Genomic DNA, 12,949 nt, shown 5'->3' with positions numbered 1-12,949 from the left:
TTTCAGAATAAATGGTGCAAATAATGAGTTGGTGTTGATGGGTTCATGGATTGTTCAGAAATTTTATTGTGGATGTGCAGAAGCTGTTTCTGAATTGTTGAGTATCACTTTTCAGGATTCTGTATCTCCTCCTTGATGGTAGTAATAAATGAAGGAAATGCTCTAGATGTTCAGGGTCCTTAATGATGGATGCTGCCTTCATGAGGGGTTACCTCTTGAAAATGTCCTCAGTGGTTGAGAGGGTTGTGCCCGTGATTGAGCTGGTTGAGCCTACAGCCCTTGATATCCTCCATATCAAGCTGTTTTGCAGCTAGTAAGAATGCTATCTACAATATACCTATAGAAATTTGCACATGGTGATAAGCCAAATCTCCTTATTATCCTCATGAAGTATAGCTGGTGGCTTTCCTTCATGGTTAGCGGTATAAATCTATTTTAATATATTGGTTGGTATTCCAATGAGAGCCATGGATGCTTTGCCAAAGAGAATTGTACAAATCTAGTTGTTTTTGTAAAGGTTTCTTTTCATGTTTTTCAAAAGGTCTGATGCCCATCAGTATCCTGACCCAATGTTTATTGCTCTGTCTCCGTAAATAAAGTACTGTCTGGTCAGTTAGTTCTTTATTCTTGCCTCCTTCATGCTAGGAAGCTGTGTTTCCTACATTGCAACAGTTTCAACATTGCTGCATTGAACTATTGATTTCCTGATCTTGCATTTCAAGAGTACTGGTACTGTGCATGGGTAATTGTGGCTGTACAAACAGAGTGCTATTTCCTTGTACTCAACCTGGGTGCAATTTTAGATATCACCAGTATCTGTTGGTAAACATTGTTTATGGTTTTACAATAATATTTGTAAATTTGGGGGCGAAATAACTAATACAATGTTAAATATATTAAAAAAATACAATGTACAGGCTTTAAGTCGGATTTGTACGTAAGTCGGACAAGTACATCTGGTATTATTTAGTGTCAGTTTGTCTTAGTATATATTTTACCTTTCAATGCATATAAAACACTTAAGAAACGTATGTATTCCAATAATTAAACCACTGTGTTGCTTAATAATAATTGTAGCTTTCATTGGGCAGGGCCTTTCACTTATCTCCATTGTTCTCACTTTATCTTTTAAAATTGTTCCGATCATTGACCGACTGTAGCCTAATGCTTTTCCAATGACCGAGAGCGTTTCATATCTTTCCAAATGCTTTATTATTTCCACTTTATTTTCAATCGCAATCGCTTCTCGTCAATGGAACAGAAACACTATGGGTAGTGGGTCCTGAGGTGCGCCGGCTCCTGAGGTCCGCTGGGTCCTAAGGACCACCGCAGTGAATTCCCCGGATCCAAAAATCCACTGCAGTGAGACAGGTTAAATGGGACAAGTGGGGGCTGTGCTGGGTTTGGGTATTTGATCCTCCACAATATTCCGCGTGGTAATTTAAACTGGAGGAGGCAGTGTTGCTTTTACGAGGTCAAGTTGTGTGCTCAACATCAACCTGGCACGGATGGTACGGGAGTCACTGGATCGACATCAACCCAGCACAGGAGCGGTCTGTCACTAAGTCGAACTCGGGAACCTCTGTTCTCTAGCCTGGCGCTCGCAACCAGCCGACAGGAACGTGGGATGGGGGTGCAAGGTCTGGGTGGATCTTACTAAGAATATTTTAAGCCAAATACAAAGTTAAGCACTCAACACAATGTCAACGGCAACGACTTAAAATGGCGGATGGCGTTCTCCTTTCTGGGTTTGTAAGTACGAGTTGTCCGTAAGTTGGACGTTCGTAACTCTGGGACTACCTATATTACAAAAACAGCTTGGGCAATAAAGAAGTATTTCCCAAATTTGAGTTAGTGCAGTAACTGAAATTCGTTCAGCAAATGTGAATCTCTGCGTAGTGAAATTTAAAAATCGCAGAACGATTTTTTTTAAAGAGACATTTATTACTTGAATTTTCTGAGTAGCTTCCTGGTTGTGAGCATTACCATGTGCTATTATTTAGTCAATTTTCCTGTCTAGCTGTAAATTGCTCTGTTTTACTGTTCATAAGTGTAAATCAGTCATTTCAGTAACAACATGCCAGAATGTGAATTTATTATGTTTAAACAATGTTGTTTGCTCTCTAATCATAAACCAAATTATATTTAATGTAAAGTATAGGTGATGTTATTTGTATAAACCTAAGATTTAGAGAACTTCTATAGTATATTTTTAAAGTGATGCATAAAACCCACTCCAAATGATAAACGAACAGAGTTGATGTGTGTGGTTAACCTACTGATGCAGTGGAATTTGAGATTACAATCAATTCTTAATACTGCATTTAAGTATCTAAACTGGTATTTCTCTCTTTTACTAATGCTCTGATTGTGACATATGTTAGTCCTAACCAAATAAATGTTAGTTGTTTGTGTTTTGAAAAAACAATCTTATTATATCTGGTACTAAGAAACCATAACTTAGATGGTTAGATAACATAGATCAGGGTTCTATATTAAATGCAAACACACAGTCACTGATAATTCTGCTTAGAATTTTTTGCTAAACCTGTGCCACTGAAGTCAGATTTTGTGGCTGTCTGCTCTTGCCCCCATTTTGTAATGCTCACATTTTATGTGAAACTTTGATTGGTAGATAAGTTGTACTTCATGGGTTGGATGGCAGTCTGAGGTACTAAAAAAATGAATGCTTCAGAATGTCTCTTGGGCATATATAAACGAATGTCTCTTCAACATATAAACTGAAGTATATTTTTTAAAAAATGTATAAAAAATACCCAAATGTAAAAACAATATAAAGCATTTCTAAATAAACTGAAATCATAAAAAAAATTGCTTAGATTTAGGTTCTTGCAGTTCAAGTGAGTGGAAATAGTACTTCCCTGATGGGGATTTGTAAACTGGAATTCCCAAGGAGTTTATCAGCAAAGAAAAGCTGGGAAAAAGCTGATAAACCTCTGATAATGTACGAAAATAATGAAATTGTGGTTAGGACTTGCTATCCAAATCACATTAAGAAAGTAGCATGCCTGTGTTAGAAGATGAAACCTAACTAACGTATGAGGTTGTGACAGAAAAATAATTAAATGCTAATGTAAAAATAATTAAACTGTGGAAAATTGCATAAAATGATGTGAATTTGATTTCTAACGCAGAAATTAAGAGCAATTCTCAAAACATAACTGGGTGGACAGTAAATGTTGACTTTGCTAACAACCCACATCCTGTGAATGAACTATAATTAAAAAGACTCTGAGCTGCAAGATTTTAAATAAATCTTGGAAAAGAATACAAATCTAATTGGAGAATGGAATTGGAGTGCTTGAACATAATCCTGGAGGAAGAAATATTGAATGTCATTCAGATTATTATTTAATCTGACAATTTTAAAAAAAAATTGCAGAATGTTTTGGTTCCAAGCTCTAGATTTGTCACATTTTGAGTGGGTGGTATAGATAATGTAATCAGGAGGCATTCCATTAATACTAAATAAAGCGTGTTGGATGATGTATATAACAAGGCAAGATAATACCAAGTATAAATTGCTAATGTAGTAAGAATGGATGATAGTTGTTGATAGAAGTAGCTTGTGACTAGGGGTTTTGTTTTAACTACTTCCACAGCACATACTATTCCCTTAATAGTAAAATAAAAATAACATTCAAAATGGTTGTGACATGATAAATCTCTAAGCTATAATTTTTAAGAAAATCACCAAAATATTTCCTGAATTGGCTATTTGGAGTCTTTGCAGCTGCAGCCCCCTCTTTTGTCTGTCTTTGGCTTCTCAAAATCTATTCATGTTGTCTCCAGCAACATCATTCAAAGATAAAGGATTGACTTCTGGTGACATACAGCCCCTTAACCACTTCTCTGAATAGTTTCACTAAAATGGTTTTCTTAACAGGATTTATCATTCATTCTTTTAGTCATTGTTCTTCCTGGGGAATACTAAGAAGGTTGTTAGAAATCAAGATCAAAGCTTAGTCAAAGAATAATGAAAAAGAAGGATTTGAAAGGGAAGAGATGGTATTAGGGAACCAATTTTCAGAGCTCAATATCCAAAGACAAAACTGAATGAAAACTACTTAAGAGATCAAATAAATGAAGTTTTAAGAGAATTTTGACACTTGAGGCTGTGGCCATGGATGGATTGTCTATCAGAAACTTGAGTGAATATGGAGGCAACCAGAGTTATCATGAGTAAGGGTGAACAGCTTTGGTGTTGAATAAGATGCGTGTTGGCTGGCAGGGACAAGGGAGAGCAGTATTTGGTAAGGATAGGATGTGCTGCGTCCTGCTTGTACTGAGGTGTATTAAATGAAAAAGGAACAGAAACAGGAACAGCACTACATTTTCCAAGTGGCTATGCTGTTTCCAGGAAGGACAGATTACTCGCTTTCTGTCTATGATCACTGACCATTTCTGCCCAGTGTACTCCATCTGTGACATTGGCTCAGTTCTATTCTCTGCATTCATACATCCCATTGAGTGGCAGGGTGGAGATGCTTCTCTACCAAAAGAGGTGTAAAGTGCTTCTTCCATCCACTAGCCTGCAGGTCACCCTTGGGGAAGCTGTAGCACCTGCTTAGCCAGCCGACTAGGGTCACGTGTAGCCATGGGAGCAAGTGGTGGATGGTCGTATGAGCAGCTGGAGCATATCACAAATCCTGGCTATGCAACTGCTGATGCCAGGCAGACAATCTCTGAAGTGTACAGTTGGCCCTCCTTATCTGCGGGGGATTGGTTCTGGGACCCCCACGAATACCAAAGAACGCAGATGATCAAGTCCCTTATATAACCTGTCTCAGTGCAGTGGACTTTAGGACCTAGTGGAGCACCGGACCTTATTTAACCAGTCTCAGTGTGGTGGACTTCAGGACCTGGCGGAGCTTGGGACCTGCCGCTCACAGCTGCTGCTGAATCCACAGTGTTTCTGTTCCATTGATGGAAAACAATCACGATTGAAAATAAAGTGGAAATAATAAAGCAACCGGAAAGAAGTGAAATGCCATCGGTCATTGGAAAAGTGTTAGGTCAATGATCGGAACAATTTTAAAAGATTAAGTGAGAATAATGGAGCATGTAAAAGGCCCTGCCCCAGTGAAAGCTACAATTATTACTAAGCAACACAGCGGTGTAATTATTGGAATACATATGTTTCTTAAGTGTTTTATATGCATTGAAAGGTAAAATATATACTATATACTAAGACAAACGTTTGACTAACTGACGCTAAATAATACCGGATGTACCTGTTCCAACTTCAAATCCGACTTAAAGGCGGACTCAGGAACAGAACTTATTCATAACCCCGGGACTGCCTGTACTTTCAAATCATCTCCAGATTATTTATAATGCCTGATACAAAGTAAATACTATGTAAATAGCTGTTATACTGTATTGTTTAGGGAATAATGACAAGAAAAAAAGTCTGTACATGCTCAAACAATGAGTGCTGGAGAGAAAACCTCCGGGTTTTCCCGATCTGCGGTTGGTTGAATCCATGCATGCTGAACCCGTGGATAAGGTGGACCGACTGTATTGATAATGGCTGGGGTCACCCGTCTTGTAAAGACACTGCCCAGAATAAGGCAATGGCAAACCACTTCTGCAGAAAAAAAATTGTCAAGAACAATCAAGGTCAAGACCATGTTCACCCACGTCATATGACATGGCACATGATGATGATAAATACATCCCAAAACACAGAACAAAGTACAGTCGGCCCTCCTTATCCGTGAGTTTTGCATACATGAATTCAACCAACTGCGAATCGATAAAACCCGGAAGTGCTCTTCCAGCACTTGTTCGAGCATGTACAGACTTTTTTTTCTTGTCATTGTTCCCTAAACAATGCAGTATAACTATTTTACATAGCATTTACATTGTATTAGGTATTATAAGTAATCTAGAGATGATTTAAAGTAAACGGGAGGATGTGCGTAGGTTACCATGGATTGGGATTGAAAAAAATCAGAAGTTCTCTTATTATGTAAGTCGGAACAGGTACATCCGATATTATTTAGCGACTGTTAGTCAATTGTTTGTCTTAGTATATAGTATATATTTTACCTTTCAATGCATATAAAACACTTATGAACATATGTTTCAGCGCTGGGCTCGAGAAGTTCCTGAGTTCGATCCAGTGACAGACCACTTCCGAGTGCGCTCTCCTTCTGTGCCTGGTTGATATGGAGGATCAAAAACCAAAACCCAATAATTAAACCACTGCGTTGCTTAGTAATAATTGTAACTTTCATCGGGGCAGGGCCTTTCTCACTTTATCCTTTAAAATTGTTCTGATAGTTGACCGACTGTAGCCTAACGCTTTTCCAATGACCCATGGCATTTCACCTCTTTCTGATTGCTTTATTATTTCCACTTTATTTTCAATCGTGATCGTGATTATTTTCGTGAACAGAAGCACTGCAGATTCAGTGCTCCGCCGCCGGGTCACAGCACTAAGACATGTTAAATAAGGTCTGGGGTTCCGCTGAATCCTAAGGTCCACCGCATTGAGACGGGTTGAATAAGGGACTTGAGCATCTGTGTTTTTTGGCATCCGCGAGGGGTCCCGGAACCAATCCCTCGCGGATAAGGAGGGCCAACTGTATAATCATCGTCGTGCTGCATCATTAATTCATTTGACCCAGTCTTGCTCCATTCCAAATATTCCCCTTTTTCCTTTCCTTTATCACCTTCTCTGTAATTTAAAGTCATCTCTTCTAATCTCTTTCCCAGTTCTGAAGAAATGTTATTTTTGTACAGAAGCTACCGGAGTATCTCCAACATTTTCTGTTTTTATTTTGGATTTCAAGCATCTGCAGTTTTATTTGATTTTTATTTGAAAATATGCTGTCTTCATTGGAGAAAAGGGGATCTGGATTAACCATAGAACATTACAGCACAGAAACAGGCCTTTTGGCCCTTCTTGGCTGTGCCAAACTATTTTTCTGCCTAGTCCCACTGACCTGCACTTGGCCCATATCCCTCCACATACCTCTCATCCATGTACCTGTTCAAGTTTTTCTTAAATGTTAAAAGTGAGCCCGCATTTACAACTTCATCTGGCAGCTCATTCCACACTCCCACCGCTCTCTGTGTGAAGAAGCCCCCGCCCCCATGTTCCCTTTAAACTTTTTCCCCTTCACCATTAACCCATGTCCTCTTTTTTTTCCTCCCCTAGACTCAGTGGAAAAAGCTTACTTACATTCACTCTATCTATACCCATCATAATTTTATATAACTCTATCAAGTCTCCCCTCATTCTTCTACGCTCTAGGGAATAAAATCCTAACCTATTCATCCTTTCTCTGTAGCTCAGTTTCTCAAGTCCCGACAAAATCCTTGTAAACCTTTTCTTCACTCTTATTAATACCCTTCTTGTAATTCGTTGACCAAAACTGCACACAATACTCCAAATTCAGCCTCACCCAATGCATTATACAACCTCACCATAACATTCCAACTCTCATACTCAGTACTTTGATTTATAAAGGCCAATGTACCAAAAGCTTTCTTTACTACCCTACCTACCTGTGATGCCACTTTTAGGGAACTTTGCATCTGTATTCCTAGATCCCTCTGTTCTACTGCACTTCTCAGTGCCCTACCATTTTATCACATTATCAACCAGATCAATGATATAGATGACAAATAACAATGGACACAGCACTGATCCCTATGGCACACCACTAGTCACAGGCCTCCACTCAGAGAAGCAATCCTCGACTACCACACTCTGGCTTCTTCCATTGAGCCAATGTCTAATCCAGTTTACTACCTCACCATCCAACTGAATCTTCCTAATTAACCTCCCATGCGGGACCTTGTCAAAGGCCTTACTGAAGTCCATGTAGGCAACATCCACTGCCTTCCCTTCATCCACTTTCCTTGTAACCTCCTCAAAAAACTCTAATAGATTTATTAAACATGACCTACCATGCACAAATCAGTGTTGACTCACCTTAATAAGTCCCTGTCTATCTAAATACTTGTAGATCCTATCTCTTAGTATTCCTTCCAATAATTTACCTACTACCGACGTCAAACTTACCGGCCTGTAATTTCTTGGATTGACAGTGTAGCTCAGGAATGAATAGGAAGTTAGTGTTATGGAAGGTAGATGAGTAGATTTAATGAGAAAGATGGTGTTTGCAGAAAGATCTGAAGACTGCTACGTGGATGATGGAAGAGTTCAGGGACGTCAGGGAAGGGTTAAGGAATATTGTACATTCATGTTGAAATTGACCTAATATTTGTCCAGCTTCACCAAGAACTACATTTAAAACTTGGGGGCTGTAAAGTGAATGATGCAAGAGTGGGAAATTGGGCAGTTGTAGATGCTGTGGTTAAAAATGAATTGGTAAAATGAATGTTTTCAGTAATTCTTTCTGTAAGCTATTCACAAAATAGAGTGCTTGTCGCCCCAGTTTTCAAAAATAACTATTGTCATATTTCCATGTGGGATTAAGAAAACAGCTTTTGGGTTCTAACCCTTTGCAGTATTTATACTCTGTAATACTGTGAATGGCTTTTATAATCCATGGTACATGGAGGAGAAAATTACTATTCACCTTTTTACTACCCTGATTCTGATAGTATCATCCAGACTTGTATGAATGTTTAAAGTAGTAGGATATTTCTGTTACTTACAAACTTAGAACACATGTCACTGTCAACTGAAAAGAATTGGAGCATCAAATTTCTGGAAGAGAGTTCCTAAAACTCCATTTATTACAGACTGTTATAGAATACCAGATTATATCGAAGTCACTAAATAAAACCCATTGAAGCATGTGCAAATGAGGTTAGATTCACTATTGTGCTCTCCATGATGACTTTATTATCGCACAGGAAATTTACTGATAGGAATTGTTCCTAGAAAAAGAAATAGTACTTTTGCAGCAAAATGTACAGAAGCTTGTTGATCAGCAGAATGGAGTTTCATATAGTCTTATTGAATGTTGTACTAGTTCTGAACTTGATGTTTACAATGAGTGAAATCTTGAACGACACACTTTAATGGTTCGCTGCATTTTGTATTTGTAGCATTCAGATTTTAACCAATTTATTTTTTTGTCTCCTACAGATTAATTACACCAACATGATTAAAATCCATGTCAACAGAGGAAAGGATTGAATGTACCTTTTCCCATGGTACTTACCATGCAATTGTACAACCTACTAGATGGAACTGGTACTGTCTGAAGCAGTCAAACTTTGCAAGAATACACACATCTGCTATTTTCCCATGAACAAGGTTGGGAAATGTCAACACATGAATCTCAACAGGACAAGGACAACAAATTTCTGCCTTTTTGGTACTTCCTTCAACAAAAAGACACTCTTCCTACAAGTTTCAGCTCAGCAAAAAAGAAAAAAAAGAGCCATAGCTAATGTGAACCTATTTACTGAAACTTTTTAAATCCATTTGAATGTTAACAAAGTAGTTAAATGTTCACCATTTTTGCAAAACATTTCACAAATATGTTAAAAAATCTTTTTATTGATGTTCCCCAGTTCAGGCACTAATGGGCTTTCTTCGATAGTGCCGCGTGGAGTTAAGAAAACAAAATGATTTGTAAGAAATATTACAATCATTTGTGGAACATAATGCATGTTCTGTGGGGATATTTAAGATTGTTCTGTTTTACTATGCACCCAGATATGTTATTTTGAAAGGGTAGCAATTTTGGGAAAAATACTTCTTACAAAGGACTAACAAGTTTTATAGATCACTTGTTTAAGTTTCACACCTTTGGAAAATCAAGAAAGTGTAGTTCAGCAGATCCCTCAGCTTCTCAGACCAGCTGTATATAGTTCATTGCTTTCTTCTTTTTTAACTTGTGCTGTTTAAAGGCAGTCATGTTGGAAATCTTCTGTGGCCTTGAGCCAAGTAGGCCAAATTATTAAACCTCGTGAATGTAGTATAGGTTGACACAAAGTTCAGACTTCTGTGGGCAAGCTATCTACTCTTGTCAGGTCAAACAAGGAAAATATTTGTAAACCCATTGAAAAGTTTATTTTATCAGGTATTTGATATGTTCACAATGTCATTTATGCCTCGACTTTGCTAAGACACTTTTCCTGTTTAAAAGCTGCTTTATTTCACTTTTTAAATCTATAGTGTTGTTGCTGGCTTTTGATCTGCATATGCATTATGTCAATGCAAATGAAAATCCACTGTCAGTATCTCTGACAGAATTAACCATTCAGGAATGTGCAGATTGCATTCTCCCTAAAGGCTTATCATGGTGCATGATTTTAAAAAGTAGACATTGACATTTACACTTTTCCTCCTTGCTGTTCTCTGGGTTTGTTAAAATTTTTGTGACACTGCCTTTGTAATAACACATATCTCCACATCCTCTTCTACACAACTGCAGAGGGAATGATGCCAAATATAGTCATCAATAGTGATTTTCTTTTCTGTCCCTTGATTTAATCTACTTGCTGTACAGTTTGAGTTTAATTTGGCTAGTGAGTGTGATTTTTGTCTCTGCCTCCCAACAATATTTTTTGTCCAAACCATAGCAAGGAGCATTTGTTTTCCTGTGGGTACAGTTTTGGACAGCTTAAGTTGAGGTTTTTCCCCCTATTTTATATTGAACAGAAAAACGTGAAAAGGTTTTAAAAATGTTTGTATTTTGTGTTAAAGAATGTAGCTTTAATTACTGGTATGTGATGGACTATATTTATTCTGGGTTAGAGGGGTTAATTTTGGTTCCAAATAAGACTACCCAAACTTCATTGTAGTCAGAAGTACTGTTTATGAAATCACATAAGCAGTACTTTCAATAAAGGGCATAATTGAAAAGGAACTTCAGTCTACCCTGTAACATTAGTCATAAGAGTTATGGACAATACAAATGTGCCACACCTTAACATGGGGATTCAAAGGTACTGGATGCAACCCTGATTGTTGTAACATTTATTATCAGATTCATGGAATTTATTGAGTGGTTCACTAAAGTTTACTGCAGATTTTCTCCTATTTTATATTTTCCTGAACAATTGAGATGGTGTTTATTATTTATGGTACCAACAGTTTATGGACTGTAGTACTACCCTTCAACAGTGTTAATCTAGTAGAAGATGTGATGAATGCTGGCTGCTTTTAACAGTGGTCTAAGTAATCAGTGATATTCTCACTGCACAAATTGCTCCAAACTACAGGATTTAGTATTCAGTTCAATTGGTCTATCTGTCTTTCATAAATTCTTAGATTGTACTTTAAAAATCATCAATTTTCTAATGTTGTTTCTGAAAAACAAAACAGAAGGTCTTTATTAAATCCAACTAATCTAAGCCGTCAGAATACGAAGGTGTATAACTTTGTCTTTGGTTGCTAGTGCTAAAAAGACACTAAATATCTTTTGCCCATTGTAAATGTTACTTAGTTCACATTAAATCAGTAGCTCCTATTTGATATGTTTCATCAAAGAACAATTTCATACCCATGGTTTTTCACTGATGGATAAGTCTGAATAAACACTAAAGCATTGTGTTTGTCCTGTTGAAGGTGATTGCATTGAATTTTTTTATTATTAGGTATATTTTTAATTTACCACACAACATATGGACAGGAGAATGGGTGGTTGGCAACAGAGTCAATCATGCTCTTCATTTTTTTTTTGTTTTATTCTTCTATTGTATATTACCCATCTAGCTGAACTGGGAAGTTTTGAGTGTCTGGAAACCACTGGTGCCTGGTTTCCACTAGAACTGTGAAATTGTTTAGTCTCCTTTGTGTACTCGCTGTTGTGCACAGAACATGTTTATACCAGTTTACTTGACCCTTTGACCTGAGAAAAGTATATGAAGATGAGAGAGTTTTAATTTTAAAAATTTTTGGGTAAGGTTTTGAATGATAGGCATAATATAAGTTAGTTAATCCTTTGCCAATCTGTAGGAATTCATCCAATTAATTTCTTCCCTTATTACAATTTTGTGCTGAATTGGAAAACAAGGGATTTAGCTTCCTATATATTAACTCAAGTGATTAATCATCTGAGATTCACTGTATTGGACAATGTTTCAGAATGCATTAAATAATTCATAATGAGATCCATCTAAATAACAATTAAAGTAAATTGGGTGCATCAGAGAGTCAAATTTGAGCTGGATTTACAAATGCAGTATAAATCATGGGTCCCCTCTCCCCACCCCACCCCATTCATGAGCTCTCCTTTTGCATTAGATGTAGAATGTTCTGTTTGGAAGAGTGGTTAAAAATGTATATCAAGTATCATCTGCACTTTCTTTTGCAGTAGCTATTGTAACCTTTAGTTAAAAGTAAGCAAGTTTTAAAGTTGGAGAGAGGCAGCTTCTGGAATGAATGATGTCTTTATTATATGCATTGGTGTATTCTCAGCTGTCTATACTCTCCGTCCCTTACTCTCTCCCCCTACAGTTTTTCTAAAATTTAACTTAATTTAATTGAAACTGGCAAGACAAAGTGATCTAAGCCAAAATTTAAAAAAAAAATAAAATGCTGGAATGACTGGGCCAGGTCAGGCAGCAGTGACTTAAACCAAGTTGGGGTGTATTTTCAGCTTTAATTTCCTAATATTGATCTTTTTCTCAACTGATCATTACCAATTACACCGTTTACGAGCAGCAATAGTGAAATGGTCTGAAAGCATATTGATTGTAATGATTTCTCCATTAGAAACCTCGACACATTAATTTCCATGGTTGTGTCATTCAGCTTGTTCACACCATTATTTTAATTTCACAATAGAGGAAATGGAAAAGAGCAAAAATTTGTAAAAATCTCAGATTAAAACAAAGCTAGCGAAGAAATAAAAGGGCTGGAAATTTGACTCTGATGTTGACAGTATGATTTTTGTTTCCAACTGCAGCTGATGAAGTTAAATATTGGGTGTTGTGAATAACAGGAATAATGGGATGTTGCCTATTTTGTGCTACTACCAGCATCTAA

The 12,949-nt window shown here is 37.2% G+C and overlaps 1 protein-coding gene across 1 annotated transcript in view; it reads left to right on the top strand.

The window, feature by feature from the left end:
• LOC132397974 (insulin receptor substrate 2-B-like) overlaps window positions 1–11,603 on the top strand; it is a 46,915-nt gene extending 35,312 nt beyond the window's left edge. The window contains exon 2 of the mRNA XM_059976830.1: window positions 9,095–11,603. Coding sequence (XP_059832813.1) covers window positions 9,095–9,099 — 5 coding nt within the window. The 3' untranslated portion in view covers window positions 9,100–11,603. The remainder of the gene's footprint in view (window positions 1–9,094) is intronic.
• The last annotated feature ends 1,346 nt before the right edge of the window (window positions 11,604–12,949 follow it).

This window comes from Hypanus sabinus, chromosome 8 (assembly GCF_030144855.1).
Source record: "Hypanus sabinus isolate sHypSab1 chromosome 8, sHypSab1.hap1, whole genome shotgun sequence".
Classification (NCBI taxonomy): Eukaryota; Metazoa; Chordata; class Chondrichthyes; order Myliobatiformes; family Dasyatidae; genus Hypanus; species Hypanus sabinus.
This window is presented reverse-complemented; position numbering and strand designations above follow the sequence as displayed.